This window comes from Phoenix dactylifera, unplaced genomic scaffold (genome assembly GCF_009389715.1).
Source record: "Phoenix dactylifera cultivar Barhee BC4 unplaced genomic scaffold, palm_55x_up_171113_PBpolish2nd_filt_p 001712F, whole genome shotgun sequence".
In the NCBI taxonomy this organism is placed as follows: Eukaryota; Viridiplantae; Streptophyta; class Magnoliopsida; order Arecales; family Arecaceae; genus Phoenix; species Phoenix dactylifera.
In genome coordinates, this window is record NW_024069011.1 from 1 (window position 1) to 19,471 (window position 19,471).

The 19,471-nt window shown below is 37.4% G+C and overlaps 2 protein-coding genes and 1 pseudogene across 2 annotated transcripts; all 3 read right to left on the reverse strand.

Annotated features, from left to right (window-relative positions):
• Window positions 1-3,840: 3,840 nt before the first annotated feature.
• On the reverse strand, window positions 3,841-7,016 carry LOC103722229 (annotated as a pseudogene).
• Window positions 7,017-11,254: 4,238 nt separating this feature from the next.
• LOC120109006 (cytochrome P450 71A1-like) lies at window positions 11,255-14,837 on the reverse strand. The gene is made up of 2 exons (XM_039122740.1): window positions 13,721-14,837; window positions 11,255-12,020 (listed from the first exon to the last, which is right to left on the reverse strand). Exons 1-2 carry the CDS (start codon window positions 14,639-14,641, stop codon window positions 11,388-11,390), a joined length of 1,554 nt encoding a protein of 517 aa, XP_038978668.1. The 5' UTR covers window positions 14,642-14,837; the 3' UTR covers window positions 11,255-11,387.
• Window positions 14,838-17,700: 2,863 nt separating this feature from the next.
• On the reverse strand, window positions 17,701-18,826 carry LOC120109005 (protein DMP3-like). Its single transcript, XM_039122739.1, has one exon. It carries the CDS (start codon window positions 18,516-18,518, stop codon window positions 17,838-17,840), a length of 681 nt encoding a protein of 226 aa, XP_038978667.1. The 5' UTR covers window positions 18,519-18,826; the 3' UTR covers window positions 17,701-17,837.
• Window positions 18,827-19,471: the final 645 nt, after the last annotated feature.

Genomic DNA, 19,471 nt, shown 5'->3' on the forward strand with positions numbered 1-19,471 from the left:
TTCCTGAAAAAAGCAGTGCATGAATTCTGAACTGCAGGTTAAGGATCAAGCATTGTAATATCCATTGCATTTTGAAAGGAAATCCATTCTCATCAATAGTTGAATCTTTTAATCGGATGCATAAAACAAAGCAAGGCATGGGAGGATATATGGATAAGAGAAATGAAGCTGTCATGGTAAGTATAATTTTTTTATGATTCACAAATATTATTGAGCTTGATCATATTTATCTCTTGTCTAATCCACCATAATGTTTTTCTTTTTTTTCAAATCAACTGGCAGACAAAGTCTTCAGCTGAATACTCCAAAAAATATGGTGATACCTCCATCTCAGATGCTCCACCACGTGATTATGACTTGTGGTTTGAGACAACTGGTGTCCCAACTCATGGTCATGTCTATTGCTTTAGTCCTATGGAGGATCTCACTGAAATTATTGGGCAATCATCATCCTCTTCCATCTCTACAAGTCAAGCTCGAGAGCTGTACACGCGTGAAGACCTTTTAGGTATTCTTGAGCACGAAAAGAAAAAAATAGCAAAAGGAGGTTCTTCAAAAGATGAGAGAAGAGATTGACTTTGGACAAAGGCATGCAGATCAGAGGAGTAATGGTGATTCTGGTTCTGCTGATCATACTTCATCATGATTGCTTTTGCCTTAGATGATATGTCTTTGCATTCCTAGGAGGAATGAAATCTCTGTTGATCTCTATGACATACTTTTGGACTTTGATTTTGATGGATTTAGGACATGTTGATGCCTATTTTGAATGACATGTTAAATGACTTTTGCGTAATGTTGAATGCCTTTGCTATTAATGATATTATTATAATGAACCAATCAATGTACCAAATGTACCAGGTTATTGGAATGTGATCAGTAACCAAATTTGGTTACTGAATTGTTTATCAAGTATTGTGACGAGCAGTCATAAACTTAGTGATAGGATTTTGGTTACTAAAAATTGATTTTACTCAGTGAGTTGTGACAAATTAGTGACGGTAACCTTATCACTAGGTCAGTGACGGAATTAATGACAATTAGTGACAAAATTTGTGACCATGTCTGTGATGACTAAATCTGTCACTGAAGGTTTGTGACAGATCAGTGACCGAATTCTGTGACAAAATCAGTAACCAAGGCACTTTCGTTACTAACTCAGTGACTGGTTAGTGACGAAAAATATGTAATTCTTAAATATTTAATTTTTTGATTTGTAACAGCTTAGTGACAGCGGTTCTGTCACAAAGTTTGGTGACGGGAATCGCCGCCGTCACTGAGAATTTAGTGACGCATGTTTTTGTAACTAATTCAGTGATGGAGCTCCGTCACAAATTCCGTATTAGTAACCGAAACACGGTATAGTGACGAAAATTTCCGTCACTATACGCGTGTTTTCTGGTAGTGATTACGACGACGCTCAAGAGCGTCGTATATTCTGGAGAATTACCGACGCTTACCTAAAGCGTCGGCAAATCTTGGCCATATTGGATTTTCTCCCGACGCTTCTCCCTAGCGTTAGGAAAAAGCGTCGGGAAAGGCCCATTTTCCTGCAGCGGGTATTTGGTAAAAATTTTAAAAGCTGTTTTAGTTTTTCTAGAAAGCTAAAAATAACTTTTTGGAAGAAACTTCATTTTGGAGCTTTCTGAAAAAGCTGTTTTGAACTTTATCGGAAAGTTGGTTTTTCGGACCAAAATACCAATAATAAAATAAAACAATTACATATATACTTTGTCCCTTTATAAATTTAAAAATATGCTAGAGCCCTAACAAAGAATCCTAGAAGTGGATTCAGGACTCCCTTCTTGCAAAAAAAGAATATCTTATTCCCTATTATTATTTTATACCTTTATTATTGTATTATACTATAAATATAATATTATATTATATTATATCATAATACATTAATATGTTATGTTAAATAATTTGATATTTATGTTATATTATGAAAAATTAATTTACACTAATAATTATAATATTTTATACCTTTATTATTGTATTTATACTATAAAGAAGATCCTGGGAGTCTAGGCAAATGGTAGTTCGTATAGGGGCTCGTTTAGGACATAATAGTCTATTGTATTATATATTTTGAATCCATAAGTCCGCCTGTTCGCGCAGTGGAGTCGCCAAGCTGTAAAAAGCATTGAGCGAGCTCGTTAGGATATAATATTATATGTACATTATATCTATAATACATTTAATATGTGTATGTTAAATAATTGATATTAGGTATATTCATGAAAAATTAATGTACGCTAATAATTATAATTTCGTACATTTATATTATATGTATACTGTAAACCTATAATATTATATCACCATTATATCATGAATACATTGATATGTTATGGTTAAATAATTTAATATTATATTATATATATTTATTCCTATAGTACTACAATCGTTATTACCGATATTATAATTTTATATTATATTACAATAATAATATACTATATCATATATTTATATATTAATATATGTTATATTTTATTATTCTCTGTTGTATAATACTATGTAATGTTCTTTATAGTAATTTTGTCATACAAAAGTACTTTCTCAATTTGTTTATCAAACACATATTAAAGTGTCACGGTACTTTAGAAATATAGTTACCAAACAACAAATATTTTTTTATAAAAGCTCTACTTCCAAAAGCTTTACTATCAACAGCTTATGGATTAATTGAACCGAGGATAAGGAATAGGAAGGTCGAACTTGGAATTAGGTAGGATCAAATTGCATAGGCTCCTTGTTGGCGTCTTTGTTTTTTTTTTTAATATATAGCAAAACTGAAGAAAAGGACCCCAAACAAATATTTCATTAGAAATAAAATGAGTACGAAAGTAAGGGAGAAGAAAACCCTCAAGAAAGGAGAGAGAGAGAGAGAGAGAGAGAGAGAGAGAGAGAGAGAGAGAGAGAGAGAGGAGGAGGAAAAAATAACAAAAAAAAGAAAAGAAAAGATAGGAGATTCCAATATGGCCCATGCGTCAAGCCCCGACCCAAGAGCCGGCCGTTTTTGCTACAATTTAAATAATGTTTTTGTAGAATCGGATAATTTCAAGTTTACGACTTTTAAGCACGAAATTTTGACTGGCCGTAGATCGCACCACGTGACAGTCGTAACTATCATTAAACCTCAGATTTACCTCACCGTATTCAAAAAATTCATTAAAAAAAAACTCTAATGATTAGAACAAGACAAGGGTAGAGTCTTTCCATGACAAGTACTTTCTGTCTCTTTTCTGGACGCCAGCATGCATATATTTTCTAAACTATGTACATCTTATTTGATTAGATTTTTTTTTTTTCTTTCTATAAAATTCAAGCCAGTTTACTCTGAATTTTTTTTTCAATATTGTAAATATGAGCCTGATCTGATCTATGTTGGATGGCACTATTATTGGCCCTAAGAGTGCTTGATGCTATTTGTTGTAAGGAGGAGGCGCCCCAAGAGAGAATACGTCCAAAAAGTCATCGATATCCTGTTTATGATAACCATGGTCCTCGATTATCTCATCCAAAAAATTGATACATTCTATCCCCTGACGTCCCTTTTGGCCCTAGTGCTTGACTTGGAGAACCCTTCTAGCCATGGGAAGAAATCTTCCGCATCAAAACCCCGCAAGCAGAGAAATATTTTCCTCTAGTAGTTTGCGAAACAAACTGCATCTTCCATTTTCCCGAAAGAATTTCACCCAAACCACTCTACATGGCTATGTCATTTGTGAAGAAATATAAAATCTCATATATTTTGTAACAGCCGAGTATCTCACCTAAAAAAAACTACGCAAAACATACTATTGAAGATCTATACTTTAGCCCTACATATGCATTCAATTAGATCTATCCGGCATATATTATATATGAGATTAAACATATGACCATAAGCTCATGGCAATCCTCCTACTTCCATAAGCTTGCATTATGAGAACCACGGCAGTGATTATCATTTATTGTTACAAGAACTAGCACTTATTCTTAGTGGGACCGGACTGTCAATCACAGGTCCTCGTAGCAGCCGCATGGCTTTGCAACTAGCTGAAGCCTTTGTCTTCTTGGGGTTGTGAGTCCAGGAGCTTCGGTCATATCAAGGTCCTCCCTCGTCATGCCGTGAGGCAGCTCCCAGTCAAAACGGCCGTATCAGATTTGCGAGCGCAAGCTCCACAGTAGAGACCGCAAAGTTCATGCCAGGGCAAATCCTCCGACCAGACCCGAATGGAATGAATTGGAAGTCATTCCCCTTGAAATCAACTTGATGACCCATGAATCTCTCGGGCCGGAACTCCTCCGGTTCCTCCCAAAATTTTGGATCCCTACAAATGGCCCAACCATTCACAATTACTCTTGTTCGCCCAGGAATTTCATATCCCTCTATGTGGCAATCATCCATGGATTCTCTTGGAAGCAACAATGGAGCCGGAGGGTGCAACCGCAGAACTTCCTTTATCACAGCTTTTAAGTAGCTCAGCTCGCTCAAATCCTCCTCTCTGACCAAGCCTTTTCCTGTGGTTATTCCACGAACCTCATTCTGCAGCTTCTCCATCGCCTGCGAGTTTCGAACAAGCTCTGCCATGGCCCATTCCATGACTATGTAAGATGTATCGGTTCCCGCACCAAACATATCCTATTAAGCAAGAGATTAAAGCGTATGGATTAAAGCTCATACAAATCATCGATGATCATCTAGAAAAAGGATTTATAGAAATAACGATCGCTCGGTTTGATCAATAGCCTACGTTGTCTGGTAAATTTTGGTTATGATGGTGATTTGCAAATTCTTGTTTTTAGAAAAATAGTTGGTTGAATATTAATAGCCTGCTGTAATCCTTGCACTTATTATTTCTGCTTTTAATTCCGTTTAAAAGCTTTGTCAGTGATACTTTAGCGCCATCTTGCCCCTGAAGTTTTGGTATGATTTATAACCATTGAGAAACTTGGTGAACAAATAGAACTAATTTTTGATATTAGATACATACATACATACACATACATACATACATATACATATACATATACATATATACACACACACACACACACACACACACACATATATATATATATATACACACACACACACACACACACATATATATATACACATTATATATATATATACACATATATATATAGATATACAACACACATATATATATATAGATATACATATATAGATATATACATATACATATATAGATATACATATATAGATATATACATATACATATATGGATATACATATATAGATATATATATACATATATAGATATATATATACATATATAGATATATATATATATACATATATATACATATATATAATATATATATATATCTACATATATACATATACATATATATATATATATATATATATATATATATATATATATATATATATATATATATATATATATATATATATATATATATATATATATATATATATATATATATATATACATATATATACATATATATATATATATATATATATATATATATATATATATATATATATATATATATATATATATATACATATATATACATATATATACATATATATACATATATACATATATATATATATATACATATATATATATATATATATACATATATATATATATATACATATATATATATATATATATATATATATATATACATATATACATATATACATATATATATATATATATATATATATATATACATATATACATATATACATATATATATATATATATACATATATATATATATATATAATTTTAGAAGAGAACAAATGAAACCACATCTTGACAGGTAACACAGGAATAGAGGTGGAGAAGATTGACGGTCCAAACTAGTTCAGAAAAAAAAAAATCAAGGTCACATACTGCTGACGGTTTCCTTTAGAAGCGTTTAAATATGAGAACAAGTCGCAGATTCACAAGCTAAATCGGATTGATGATAAGTGATACTTCAGGCGATCAGAAAACTTACAATTAAGAGCCCCTTGATATTTTCGTTTGTGAGGGCCAAGTCCACACCTGGATCCTTCTGAAGAGACAGCAGCGCATCCACAAAGTCCTCCTCATGCTCCTCATCCTTCACTTGATCCGCGTGTTCCTTGATCACGTCGTCAAGAACGCCACTCCATCTCTCGGCATTTCTCCTGGCCCTCACGCTCATCCCGAAGAACACGTCCAGCCATGCCAGCGACGGGAAGTACTCTTCCAAATGAAACCCTCCAAGCAGTTTGGAACTCTCCTTTATCAATTCGAGAAACAATTTGTTCCTTCCGCCTTCTCTACTGAATTTCCCTGAAACAACTCTGCAGAGCATATCATTTGTGAAGGTATTCAGGATCTCACTTACGTTCACAGGATCGGGTGAAAGAGAAGCTCGAGAAATGGTCCTGATCATGAAGGCTACTTCTTCCTCCCTCGCGAGCCGAAACGAGTGCACCTTTTTGTTACTGAGGAGGTGGATGATGCAAAGCTTCCTCGCAAACCTCCAGTACTCGCCGTATGGTGCAAAACCGACGTCCTCCAAAAGGATAATCTTAGCAGCCTTCAAAGAAGGCCGGCTGGCAAAGACGTGATCGTGAGTTCTCATGATCTCCCGGGCCATCTCAGCGGATGAAACCACGACGGTGGGCACCTGGCCGAGATGGAGGAGCATCAGCGGTCCATGCTTCTCTGCGAGAGCTCGGAGCGAGCGATGAGGGAGAGGACCCACCTGGTGGAGGTTTCCTATCAAAGGAAGCTTTGGTGGTGATGGCGGTAGTCTGGACTTCTTGGTAAAGGCTTGTTTTTTTTTATACAAAGAAAAGGCTTGTTTGAAGCTTAGAAGTAGCAGAAAGGGAAGGAAGAGCAAGAGAACCAGCTCAAAGGGAAGTTGTAAGGAGAGAGACATGGTTTGCTGATCTTCTTAGTTTTCCCCTCTTGCTCCCCACTTCTCTGCCCTTTTATAGCAGAGTGCTCGACCGGGAATCCCATTTACACGCACCTCAGGAACAAATTAAGCTAAGAATTTCTTTCTTTCTCTCTTTTTTTGTTGGATGTAATGTTAGTGGTGGCTAAGGATGCAAGTCATCCGTTAGTCGCCTACTTGAGCTAAGAAAAATGAACAACTCTCTTCCAGGCCAGTAGCTAAAAAAAAAGGAATAAACAAAGAAATCAAATCAGAAGAGGATTTATTCGGAAAGGTTTGAGAGTTGCCGCATTTAGAAACTGACACGTTATATACAAAGCCAAGGATGATGGTTGTCGTACTCCAAATCCACCGCTCGAGTTGAGCACGCGACGCGACTTCATATTTTTAAGATAAGGTCTGAGAAAATATACAAGACCTATATTTGGAACGTGATCTCAATATTAGTTGATTATGCAATCCTTATTTGGAAATAAGATAAAATAAATTCATCGTCAATAAGTAACAAGAGTGTTCAATTAAAAATTTGGACGATACTAATATTCGTGGCACTCCTAACTATTCCTCCTCTCATAAGTAGACTAAAATCATGGCCGAGTACTGAGCATCCTACCACTCTCAAAGGAAAAGCAGCAAAATGATATGAGTTAACAACTCAATAAGAATTCCCACAAACTGCATCAATATAAATAATATAAAATAAAAATTAAAAAATATTTAATACTCAAATAAATACCAATATTATGAAATTAAGTACCGACTATCCAGCATAAAATGTATATTCACCTCTCAACAACTATGGTGTAAATATACCGCATGGCATCAAAATAGCTTTTTCATGTAATATTGGCTTCAAATAAATTATTCGTTTTTCATAAATTGTATGTTTGAATTTGATAGCAAATAGTTTTCTACTTTAGACTAACCATGGCCATGTTTCTAACTCATAACAAGGCAACCATAACCAATACTATATTCTAAGCTTGTGATGAGGAATCAAAAATTTCACATTTCAGACCTATATGAGACAAACAATGCCGCATCCTAGCATGTGACAAGACATCAACAATTTCATACTTTCACTAGTGATGGGGCATCAATAATATCATATTTTCGGCTTATGATAAGGCATCAACAATATCACATTTTAAGCTTATGATATGATATCAATAATATAGCTAGTTTAGGACTTCAGCGCACCACACTCAACTATCTAATTACATAAAAAAAATTTCATGTTTGTCAAATAAATATAATTTAATATTATATTCCTTACACAATTCTGTACACAGGACTATCAAATTTTGGCGAACCAAAATCAGCACTATACGATACATATCTACCTAAAAAATATATATATAACGTCAAATAGGTAATCATGTGACAAACAACTATCATATTTCATGCAAAAGCAAAATCATAGATGTATTAAAATAAACATATACGTTTGCATATGCAGTTGACTATGCACAGGCTAGGCTTGTCATATCTACCAACAACTGTTGTCGACAAAGATATGGTCATGTCAAATTAATTTGAAATCAATGTTTAGATAATTTTATATTATCCCAATTGAAGGCTAATAAATAAATAAAAATTAGAATTTTATCTCAATTTAGAGATTAAAGTATAAAACCCTCTACTAAATATCCTCTTGCCTGAATGATTGCACCTCTAAAAAACAAAAACCAATAATCAAAAAGAATTGTAAAGTAATTACGATCGATAGTGAAAAATACAAAAAAAAAAAAAGACAAAAGATGGCTGATAGCAATATTTGACAGCACGGATTAATGTATGTATGTATGTATGTATGTATTATAATTTGTGCTTTTTAATCACAAAAAATCTAGCAACAACCAACTTTGCACTATACCTGATATCCAATATTTTTTGGATTTGGATATGCATAAAAAGTGCTAATTGAGTTTAAATTGTATTTGGATTTAAGACATATATATTATGTTCAGGTATACGTATAGTTATATCTGACCTGCACACATTTTTCGATCTAAGGCATATATATTACGTTCAGGTATATGCATGGTTATACCTTACCTGTACTCGTTTAATTGACAACTCCCTAAATATATGTATTATTATTAATTAATGCTTTAATCAGTAGAATGATAAACTAAAACAATAATAGTCATTGTTTGAAGATAAGTGTCATAAATGCCTATGCCGAGTGCTAAATAATTATGTGCACAATATGTTGCATTAATTGGTGTATATATGTGAGTACGTATAGATCGATTTTCAGACTGCCATTTAGTGTTTTATTCTCTTTCTCACAGTAAAGTAGGAGCTATTGGCACAACATGTGCAACTCGCATGCATTGCAAACATCCAAAATGATTTTATTTTCCCTTTTAATTCAGGGAAGGTGTGGTTTGAGAGTGTTAGTGAGTTGAGTACGAGTTTGGTTTAATTGGCTATATCCATATCCAATCCTAAAATATGATTTAGATTACTGCCAAACCCAAGCTCAAATTCAATTAAAACTCTATTCCCGAACCCAAAATTAGACCTTAAAAAGATAGGGTAATTAGATAGAGTTTTGATATAAATTGGGTGTTCAACCATTTATTTTCTATAGATCTAGACTATTTTTTAAAATTACTTACTGCACCCAAAATATACCCCATGGGCTAAGAAGCATGAAAAAAGATAATGATAGAACATACTAAAAGTCGTACTAAAGGAGAATATCTATTCAATTATTATCTTGTCACTTAAACATCCGTGCATCCAAAAATCATGAGGGTAAAAATCCTGCAATAATCAAGCTCAGTTAAATGATAAATCGCAGCAAATATGTTGTAAAGACTAGAGAGTAACAACTAGTAACCTTAGCCTCACACGGCTGAAATTAGGTGAAATAAGATGGGTTACAATTTTTGTTATATTAAGAAGAAAAGGTTGATATTATACACTTGCATCCATACAAGTTTTGGCAGAACAGTGAAAAATCTGCCTCTCATTTCAAGGGCAGTGAAAATGGGTAAGTACAAAAATAAATAAAAGGAAAAAAGAGAAGAAAAGTGAAGGAGAGGAGGCAGCCAGCCAAACAAAACTCAACTCCATATCCCTCCCCGGCCCAATTTAGAACACTCACATGGGCCAACACCTTCCCCCATCCACATCAGAGCTACAGTAAAATCAAAAGCCCCTGTACACTCCCCTACATGCGCGCGCATGGATCAGGTCACGTGAACTAAATTCAAAACCGAACCAACTTAAACCAATTTCTTAAAACAAAACCAAAACCATATTTACAAAAACCTCTTGAAACCGACCTAAAAAATTTAGTTTAGTTTGGTTTGGTACAATTTATCGAGTTGATATTCTAATTTATATATAAATATAAATTTAAGAAAATTAAAAAATAAAATTTATATATATAGATATATATAGGTCAGATAGGTTTGGGTCGGGTTAGGTTGGTTGGAATACATATATTTATATATGTACATATGGGTCGGGTTGGATTAGATCGGGTCGGTTTGAGCCAGTTTTTTGAAAACTTAAATTGAAACCGAACCGAATTTTTCAGTTCAAGACTTTTTCAAACTAAAATCAAACCAAATTTTAAAATAATAAGTAATATAAACCGAACTGAAAGGACTAGTTCGAATTGGGTATACAGTTTGGCCCTTTTTTGCACATCCATCAGGGATAGTGACAAACATGTACACATATATAGTCAGTTTGGGTTTCAAATATGGCTCCACCTAAACCTAGAATCGAAACTAAGCCAAATCTTTTCAATTCATAACTTTTTCAAACTGAAACTAACTATTTTTTTAAAAAAAAAAAATGATATAAACCAAACCGAAAAGATCGGTTCGGATTAGGTATGCAGTATGACCGATTTTTTGCACACCCATCCTGAATGGTGACGACCATATATATATATATATATATATATATATATATATATATATATATATATATATACATATAATCAGTTTGGGTTTCAAGTATGAGTTCACCTAAACCCAAACATGATCCAATAAAAGTTGAAGATCATTTCATGATTAACATTGTGTCGACAATGCTGTCATCGTACTACATGTCGGTATTCAAGTTGCCGGAATAGGTTATCAACAGAATGGATAAAATGAGGAGAGCTTTCTTGTGGAAGGGTGCAGATAGTGTTAGTGGATTCTATTGTTTGGTGAATTGAGACATTGTTTGTAAGACAAAGGAGCAAGGAGGCTTGGGGGTCAAGAACATTGCACCAATGAACCAATCACTCGTGGGTCGAATAATCCGTGATGGGGTCAGATTACCTGCTCATACTACTCGAAGAGGAAATTGGGCGTAAGAATGAGGAAAAGTCTCATAGGTCTCTTCCATTTGCATATCTCGCTGGATAGACTAAATCCACATAAAGTGCAACAAATAAGAAATTCTCCAAGTACTAAATACTACATAAAGGAGTAACCAGCCATGACTCAACGATTCAGAACTCCTCCTAATTGGATGCATGATTTTGCAACGAGATGAAGTCTTTCTTTCCTTCGGCTTGTGAGCCCTGGAGCTTCGGCCATGTCCATCTCCTCTCTCGTCATGCCGGAAGGCAGCTCCCAATTAAACCGGAGTACAAGATTCGCCAGTGCGAGCTCTAGAGTAGCAACTGCAAAGTTCATTCCAGGACAAATTCTCCGACCAGCCCCAAACGGTATGAACTGGAAGTCATTTCCTCTGAAATCCACGGTATTACTCAGAAATCTCTCGGGTCGGAATTCCTCTGGCGCCTCCCAATACTTGGAGTCTCTTCCAATGGCCCAAGCATTGATGAGGACTCTAGTTTTCTTGGGGACTTGGTAGCCCTGTATCTGGCAATCATCCATGGACTCGCGTGGAAGTAACAATGGAACTGGAGGGTGGAGCCGCAGGAGCTCCTTTACCACAGCTTTCAAGTAGCTCATTGCACTCAGTTCCTCCTCTCTGACCAAGCCTTTTCCATTGGCTATTCCTCTCACCTCATCTTGCAGCTTCTTCATCACCTCTGGGTTGCGAACAATCTCTACCATTGCCCATTCCAGGACTGCATAGGATGTTTCAGTTCCAGCAGAAAACATATCCTATAAAGAATGTTAATTAGGAAAATTAGGATTGTAGCTTATAAGGATAACCAATCATCAGAGAAGTTTATCAAATAATTTGACCGTTTTACATAACGGGTAAACATAATGGATGAAGAATATTATATTTGTAATTGTGAATAACAAGAGGTACTTCTAACCAAAAATAAAATAACAATGGATAGGCCTGCAATTAGCTGGGTTGATTCCGAGCCAAGTATGACTCAAAGTAAATTGGGTTTGACCCAATTTATGCCTATATCTGGACACATTTAGCACAGGTTCAACCGGTTCGGGTCCATGAATAATCGTATAGGCCTATTGGCTCGGTTAAGTTGACCAGACCCATGAATAATTTTTTAGACTCACCAGGTCATTGAACGGGGTTGGATCAAGCATAACTCGAACCCAACCAAATGCATTTGGGTTCCAACTGAGTCAGGTCTAAATTTAGGCCTAATATAGGACAAAAAAAGAGAATAGTGCACAATTCTGTATGTATTTAGAAGAAAAATAATAATAGCATGAATAATGGATGGAAGAATCATTTAAAAAGAAATATTATATAATGATTTCTGGTATTAATATTTTGACAAGAAAATGGTCTAATCTGATTAGTTGAATCTTCAATTTGCATATCAATAGCCTTGATGCCTCACCTACGAACTTGCGAACCCAATCATAAATTTTTTTGATTGAATTAGATCGGGCAGGCTAACTTGAGTTAGGTTATCCAACATTGGACTAATCTTTAGACTTGATTAGTATCCATGCTAGGTCCAGTCTAGGTTGAACAGGAAAACATGGGACCTATATAACTAGCTCAATTTTCAAACAGGTCGTCTTTTTTGACCTGTACCCACTCCATGGGCCTAAAAATAATTGGGTTCTGCTAGGCGTGGCAGGGTCAAAACAAGGACAAGTCATAACTTGACGTTGACACATTAGCAACCCTATTAATGGGCGTTCGATGCTCATTTTGGAAGCATCGGACATGAAGTCTTCCGTTACCAAAAGGTTGACGCGACCATTGGGCTCGTTAGCTTATAAACTTTCCACTTGACCCCGAAGGTCAAGCTTCACAGTACGAAAGCTTGAGAATGCGAATGCAATATTCGGGTGGCTTTTGAATCCCTTATCCTCAAAACAAAACAAAAAAAGGGACAAAACAAAAGAGAACAAGGATGCATTGCTGGTGACGGATGCACAAAGGAAATCAGCAATACTTTGAGGCAAATCACCAAATAGATGTTTGACAAGAATGCCCGGGGTGCAAGTTTTGCTGTTCGAAGTGATAGTGATACTTTTGTAACCATAGGTGGTGTTACTGTTTTTGATACTAGCTACAGTGTCGATGGCTAAATTGGAGGCATCATAGGAGCTACCCTACGACGGCTATCAAATGGCTTTCTAATCCAACTCATTCATGGCATAGATATCATTCTATTTTACAGTACAGCTAAAAATTAATGAAACCATTATAATGTTTTGAGATTTTGTATATTTGTAAAAAGTGAATAGCGTTGTTGATTAGATGGCAATATATACAGAATCTATTTTATGGGCGCCTATGGTTGATCTTCATTTTCAGTTTTATAATATATATATTTTTTTGACTCTCACGGATGTATTTTTTTAAGTTTCATTTAAACCATCCGATTTAGAAAAGAGAGATGTATACTTGGGTATCAGCAGATTACCGATAAGATTCCTTTGATTTGCTCTTTGGTGAGGCTGCGTTCTTTGGGGAGATCAGATTGATTATTGGAGTCCTCTTGAAGAGACATCAGCAGGTCCACTAGGTTGTTCTCATGCCTGCCATCCTTCATTCGATCGCCATGGTCCTTGATCACCTCGCTCAGAACACCATCCCATCTCTTAAACAACCTTTGGGCCCCTGTGTTCAGCCCTAATAACGCATCCAACCATGCAAGTGACGGGAAATAGTCTTCAAAGTGGAACTGCCCGGCTATGGCAGGCATCTCGTCTATGAGCTCACGCAGCAAATCATTTCTACCTCCTCCTCTGAAAAATTTCCCTGCCACCGCTCTCGAGATCATGTCATTCGCAAAGGAATTCAAGACCTTGCTCATATCCACTGGAACCAGTGCTGCAGAGGCTTCAGAAATCTTCTCCATCATGAAGGCCACTTCTTCCTCTCTCATGAGACGAAAGGAGTGCACTTTTTGGGCACCAAGGACGTGGAGGGCGCAGAGCTTCCTCACAAGTCTCCAGTAGTCACCGTAAGGAGTGAAAGCCAAGCCCATGCCTTCATAAAACGCGATTCTGATGGCCTTTAAAGAAGGCCGGCTGGCGAAGACGAGGTCTTGAGTCCTCATGATCTCCTGGGCGATCTCAGCGGAGGACACGACAAGGGTCGGCACCCGGCCGAGATGGAGAAGCATCAGGGGTCCATGCTTCTCTGCGAGGGCTCGGAGAGAGTGATGGGAGAGAGAGCCCAGCTGGAGGATGTTTCCAATCAGAGGAAACTTGGGTGGAGAAGGTGGGAGCTTGATCTTTTTCGAGAGGGCTCGTTTGGTGCTAAAAATTAGTAGATAGAGGGGAAAGAGCAGGAGAACTGCGAGGAGCAGGAGGACGAGAAGCTGCGGTGAAGGAGACATCGTTTGTTAATTAACTAATCTTCTTCTCAGTCACCTCCATGCACGCCATCCGACCTCCTTTAATAACTCAAGAGTGATGAGTACTTTTTCAAACCGATGCTGTATTTTTTTTTGGCCAAAGAAACCGATGCATGTATTGGACGTACACGGCTCTTTCTTTTTTGCTGGAACATTGGACACGGCTCTTTCTCGTGCATCCCCTGCATCTCCACTAAAATAAAACCCTTCGACAGCACGTTATGGGCTGCATTAAGTTTAGGTTAGAAATTTCTTGGCCACTTTAATAATTGCTTGGGAAGTCCAACACCTCGCTAGTCCGCACCGATGTACACAAATAGTATCTTTTACAAAAAATTCTCGCATTTCCTTCGCGTCAAACCCGCCAACTAAGAGCTGTAAGAAGTTGGTCCCATGCTCCCCTCATCGTGATTGGACCTTCATTCATCTCCAAGTTCTCCAAAGAGCATGTAGATTCGTCCACCTCTCATTAAGACATGACGTCAAAAATGATGAGGCGCATCTGGGGAATCGGGACTTAATTATGAGTAGATGGGTTGCCGTCTCAGAGCATCGCTTCGAACTCCAATAATAGTACATACAACTATACCACTAAAAGCTTAGAGGATAAATTTTGTAGGTGCAGTCTTGCTTCAAATTCGCATTAAACCGTCGTCAGAAGCATAAATTTGGAAGACGCGGTCTCACTCCAAATTCTAGCAGCTTCCACTCCTACTTTTAATCTAGTATGTCAGTTTTTCGATACATTCGTGATCTAGCTTCTACGGTTGATTAACTTGCAGACATTTTCACCAAAGCTCATCCTCCTAGCTCTGATACCATATTGAAAAAGAAGAAAAAAAAGAAAATTGTATTTCTGCCTGCCTGTTACAGTATACAGGAACAGTCTTTATATAGAATAGAAGGCCGACAAAGTTTGGCACAATCAATCACAAATCAATCAAGATGAAGTTTGATAAGACTGACTAAGTTTGGCATAATCAATCAATCAATAAATTCTAACACACTGTATAATGGGCATCCAACCGTTTTTAGCCTTGACTTTTCTCGTGTGCAATCTATTCTTCAGCGTAATTTACAAAAAATAGGGGAAAAAATAGGTTTCACAAACATAGAAGAAAATAGGGCATCTGATTCTTCAGAATTTGGCAATCATTGGCCAAAATCAAAGCTTTTAAGGACTATGAAAGAGGGAGGGAGGCTAATCACAAGTTACCGACCTTTTATCTAACTTTTGGCAACGGTTGACCATGGCAACAGCGTTAATACAGTCGATGATTGCAAAAGAAATTGAAAAGGAATTCGTCTAACGGTTTCGATCGAAGCTCTAGATTCTTCGGTGAGGTAGAAGAGAAATAAGGGGAGAGCTCTAAATAGAGCTCGGCCCCGACCAACCCAAGGAGGTTCCAGGCACATGCACACCATGTGCTTTTTTTTCTTTTTTTCTTAGCCAACTTTTTTGGCCCAATTATTACGTGCCGGTCATCTTAGCCAACTTTTTTGGCCCAATTATTTTGTGCCGGTCAAATAGACCGAGCCCAAATACTCGGTATCCCAGGCACCGTGGCTTTGTTGCTTTTTATGATAAGGACAAAGCTCTTCGTGGTTGAAAACAGATAGAAAGCAAATATAGGTGAAGTTTAGATTTTAAGATTTTATTTTTGACGGTGCTTTCTTCCCTGTTCTCGCTTTCCTTCCATTCAACCATCTCAATCCCCAAGCTATCGCAAGAAAAACTCGAGTTCTTTTGAAGCTATTCCCCTGTCTCACGAGTACATGAAATTGAGAATTGGTTCTCACAAACAAATTAAACAAAGTAAATCATGCGAGAACCATGTGTATCATGCGAAAATTAAGCACATCGATGTAAAGTCTCATAAGATAAGAGAGTTGGTTTATTATGGTGACATATTGCTCGAGAAAATTTATACTTCTAAAAATGCAACAGAGATGTTGGCAAAATCCGTTACTGTAGACAAGTTCAAGCATTGCTCGGACTTGGTTAACATTTCTAGATGTTAGAGAGGAGGTATTCCAACCTATCGGCATCAGATGGTGTTCCAGATTATTTTTTCTCCTAAGAGGTGAATATTCGTTAAAATGGAGATTGTTAGAATAAGTGGCTCATATTGAGGTATTTGTATTTAAGTGGTATACCGGTATTTTAACGGAATGGAGTGAAGCAACGGTATATGCTTATCTTTGAGGCAATTATGTAGTGTTTTATTCTATCAAAAATACTGATAGGGATTGGGACTCTAGAGATAGGACTTAACTATAAATATTTTCTAATTTTTGTTATTTTAAGAGATAGTGACGTAGATACATTGCCGAATCAGGCAAAAAAAATTTTTTCCTTCTCTCAATTTTTTTCATCCTGTTCGTCGTTTGGATTATGTGTCTTGCGCAACAAAAACCCTTCAAAAAAAAAAAGAAAAAAAAGGTGCATTGAATTTAATTATGACAGTGATATGACAGCATGTTACGGGCTGCATTAAGTTTAGGTTAGAAATTTCTTGTCCCACTTTGAATTTTGCTTGAGCGTGGACGGGAAGTCCATCAGCTCGATAGTGCGCACCGATTCTACGCAAATAGTATCTTTTAGGAAAAATTCTCGCATTTCTTTCGTGCCAAACCCGCCAACTAAGAGCCATAAGAAGTTGGTCCCATGCTCTCCTCATCGTGATTGGATCTTCCTTCATCTCCAAGTTACTCCATAGAGCATGAATAGATTGCATAGATTGGTCGACCTCTCAGATTAAGACATGACATCAAAAATGATCCGACGCTTCTAGGGAACTCAACCGCTGTTAGCATTGACCTTCTTCGTGTGCAATCTATTCTTTGGCGTAATCTACACTTCAGCTTTCTTCGGCACAGTCGCTTTCTTGATTGCTTTGTGGTAAGGACAAAGCTCTTCGTAGCTGAAAACAGATAGAAAGCAAATCTAGGTGAAGTTTAGATTTTAAGATTTTGTTTTTGACCGTGTTTTCTTCCTTGTTCTCGCCTTCCTTTCCATTCAACCATCTCAATCCCCAAGCTATCGCACCAAAACTCCAGTTCTTTTGAAGCTATTCACGTTTCACGAGTACATGAATTTGAGAATTGGTTCTCACAAACAAATTAAACAAAGTAAATCATCGACAGCACAAGAGGAACATATTTGAGGACAAAACCCTCAATTCTCGTTGGCAACCGGATAGCCAATGCCGCGCCTTCTTGTAGGGAAGACTACAAACAGCAAGCTGCATATAACCCCTACCCCCAGCGGCAAGATGTCCAAGACCTCCTTGGTCTCATGCTTCGGCTGTGGATAGAAGCAATCGACCACATTCTTGTCTCTTAACGCCACCGATGCGAACACGAGCACCGAGAGCACCGCATGCACGAAATCTACGAACCTTAGCCTGTACTTGGACAGGTCCGGCGGTGCCGAGGAGGGCGGCAAGGGGTAATCGAAGAGCCACATCCCTCGAAGAGTGGCGAAGCCGTGGTATAATCGCCCGTCCGGCGATCGAAAGCTATCTGTGAAGCAGGCAAGGAAGCAGGAGGCAGCGAGGAGGAGGAGGAGGCTGCGCGTCACGAACCGGGTAGCCGCGTCGCATGAGCCATTCTTGGTGAAGACCGGGGTGAGGAGGTGGAAGGCGAGGAGGGTGCCGGTGGGGAGGAGGTTGGCCAAGTGAGCCGTGCTTGTTATAGCCTGAGCCAGTGCTTGTCGAGAGAGGCTGGCCGGGGGTGGGAGGGGTTTCTCTATTAAGCTTTCTTCTTCCTCAAAGGATTGTGTTTTCGGAGTTTTGGTAGTCTTCTCGGTTGGTGGTGGTGTTTCTTTGATGCTTTTGGATTTGGTTCGCAGAGACATGGTTGTGAAAACTGGTGTCGATTGAGGGGAGATGAGATCAATAGATCTATGGCGATCGGTTCGTATATGTATAGGGATTGTCTTATCTTGCACGGAGAGGCTTCGTTGGTGATTGGCTTTTTTGACACGTTCAGGTCTTGGCCCTCAGGTGGGGTTGGTGGGGCAACGCGTGAAGCTATTGATCACATCACATTGGCGGATAAGACATTGTCCTCATCCATCAAAAACACGAGCTGCCACAGCGGGATTTTTGTTTGATAACTTCTAAGCAATTTGGATTTTGGAGGTAGGCGAAGTTTTAATGCATTTGCCAGCTCTTGAAGCTCCAAGTCGAAGCATTGGATCCTCAGATGGACCCATTCGATCGGAGTATGGTGGTACTTAATGGATAAAATAGTTGTTTGATCACAGTAGCCGATGTTGTATTGGGCTTCCAATTATTATTGCTATTGGTTGGAATTTCAAATATTTAATTTGTTGTTGGGACATCACTATATATTGGCCAGACTAATATTGCACTATTTTTAATGATCTAATTCATCCATGGATGTACATGCTATCATTCAGATGCGTAAGTTACATGACATGTGGGTAGCTTGAGGCAAGAAGCCATCAATGGTATGTTGGATAAACATCCAAATCTAAGAGGCTCTGAAATGTGTCTGCAACATTTAAAATCTTTCTGTTCACTTAATCGTACATGTAACGCAAATGGCATATCATAGTCGGGGCATACAAGTGAGTACGATATTTCTGGAAAAAAAAATGGTGAGACGTGCACGACTTTTAATTGATTCTGTCAAAGCAAGTTGAAGAAGGAATGTGTGAAGGATGAGAATGAGATCGAGGGTAGATTGCTGGATAGATGCATGGTATTGTTACCATAATTACTGTATTTGCAACTATAATTAGATGCAAAACTTTTCTAAAAAATTAATCCAGATACCCAATTT

Coding starts and splice junctions, on each gene's coding strand:
- LOC120109006 (XM_039122740.1), bottom strand. CDS start 14,641: ATGTCTCCTTCACCGCAGCTTCTCGTCCTCCTGCTCCTCGCAGTTCTC. Junction 12,021..13,720: donor AAATCAAAGGAATCTTATCG/GTAATCTGCTGA, acceptor CATTCTTTATAG/GATATGTTTTCTGCTGGAAC.
- LOC120109005 (XM_039122739.1), bottom strand. CDS start 18,518: ATGTCTCTGCGAACCAAATCCAAAAGCATCAAAGAAACACCACCACCA.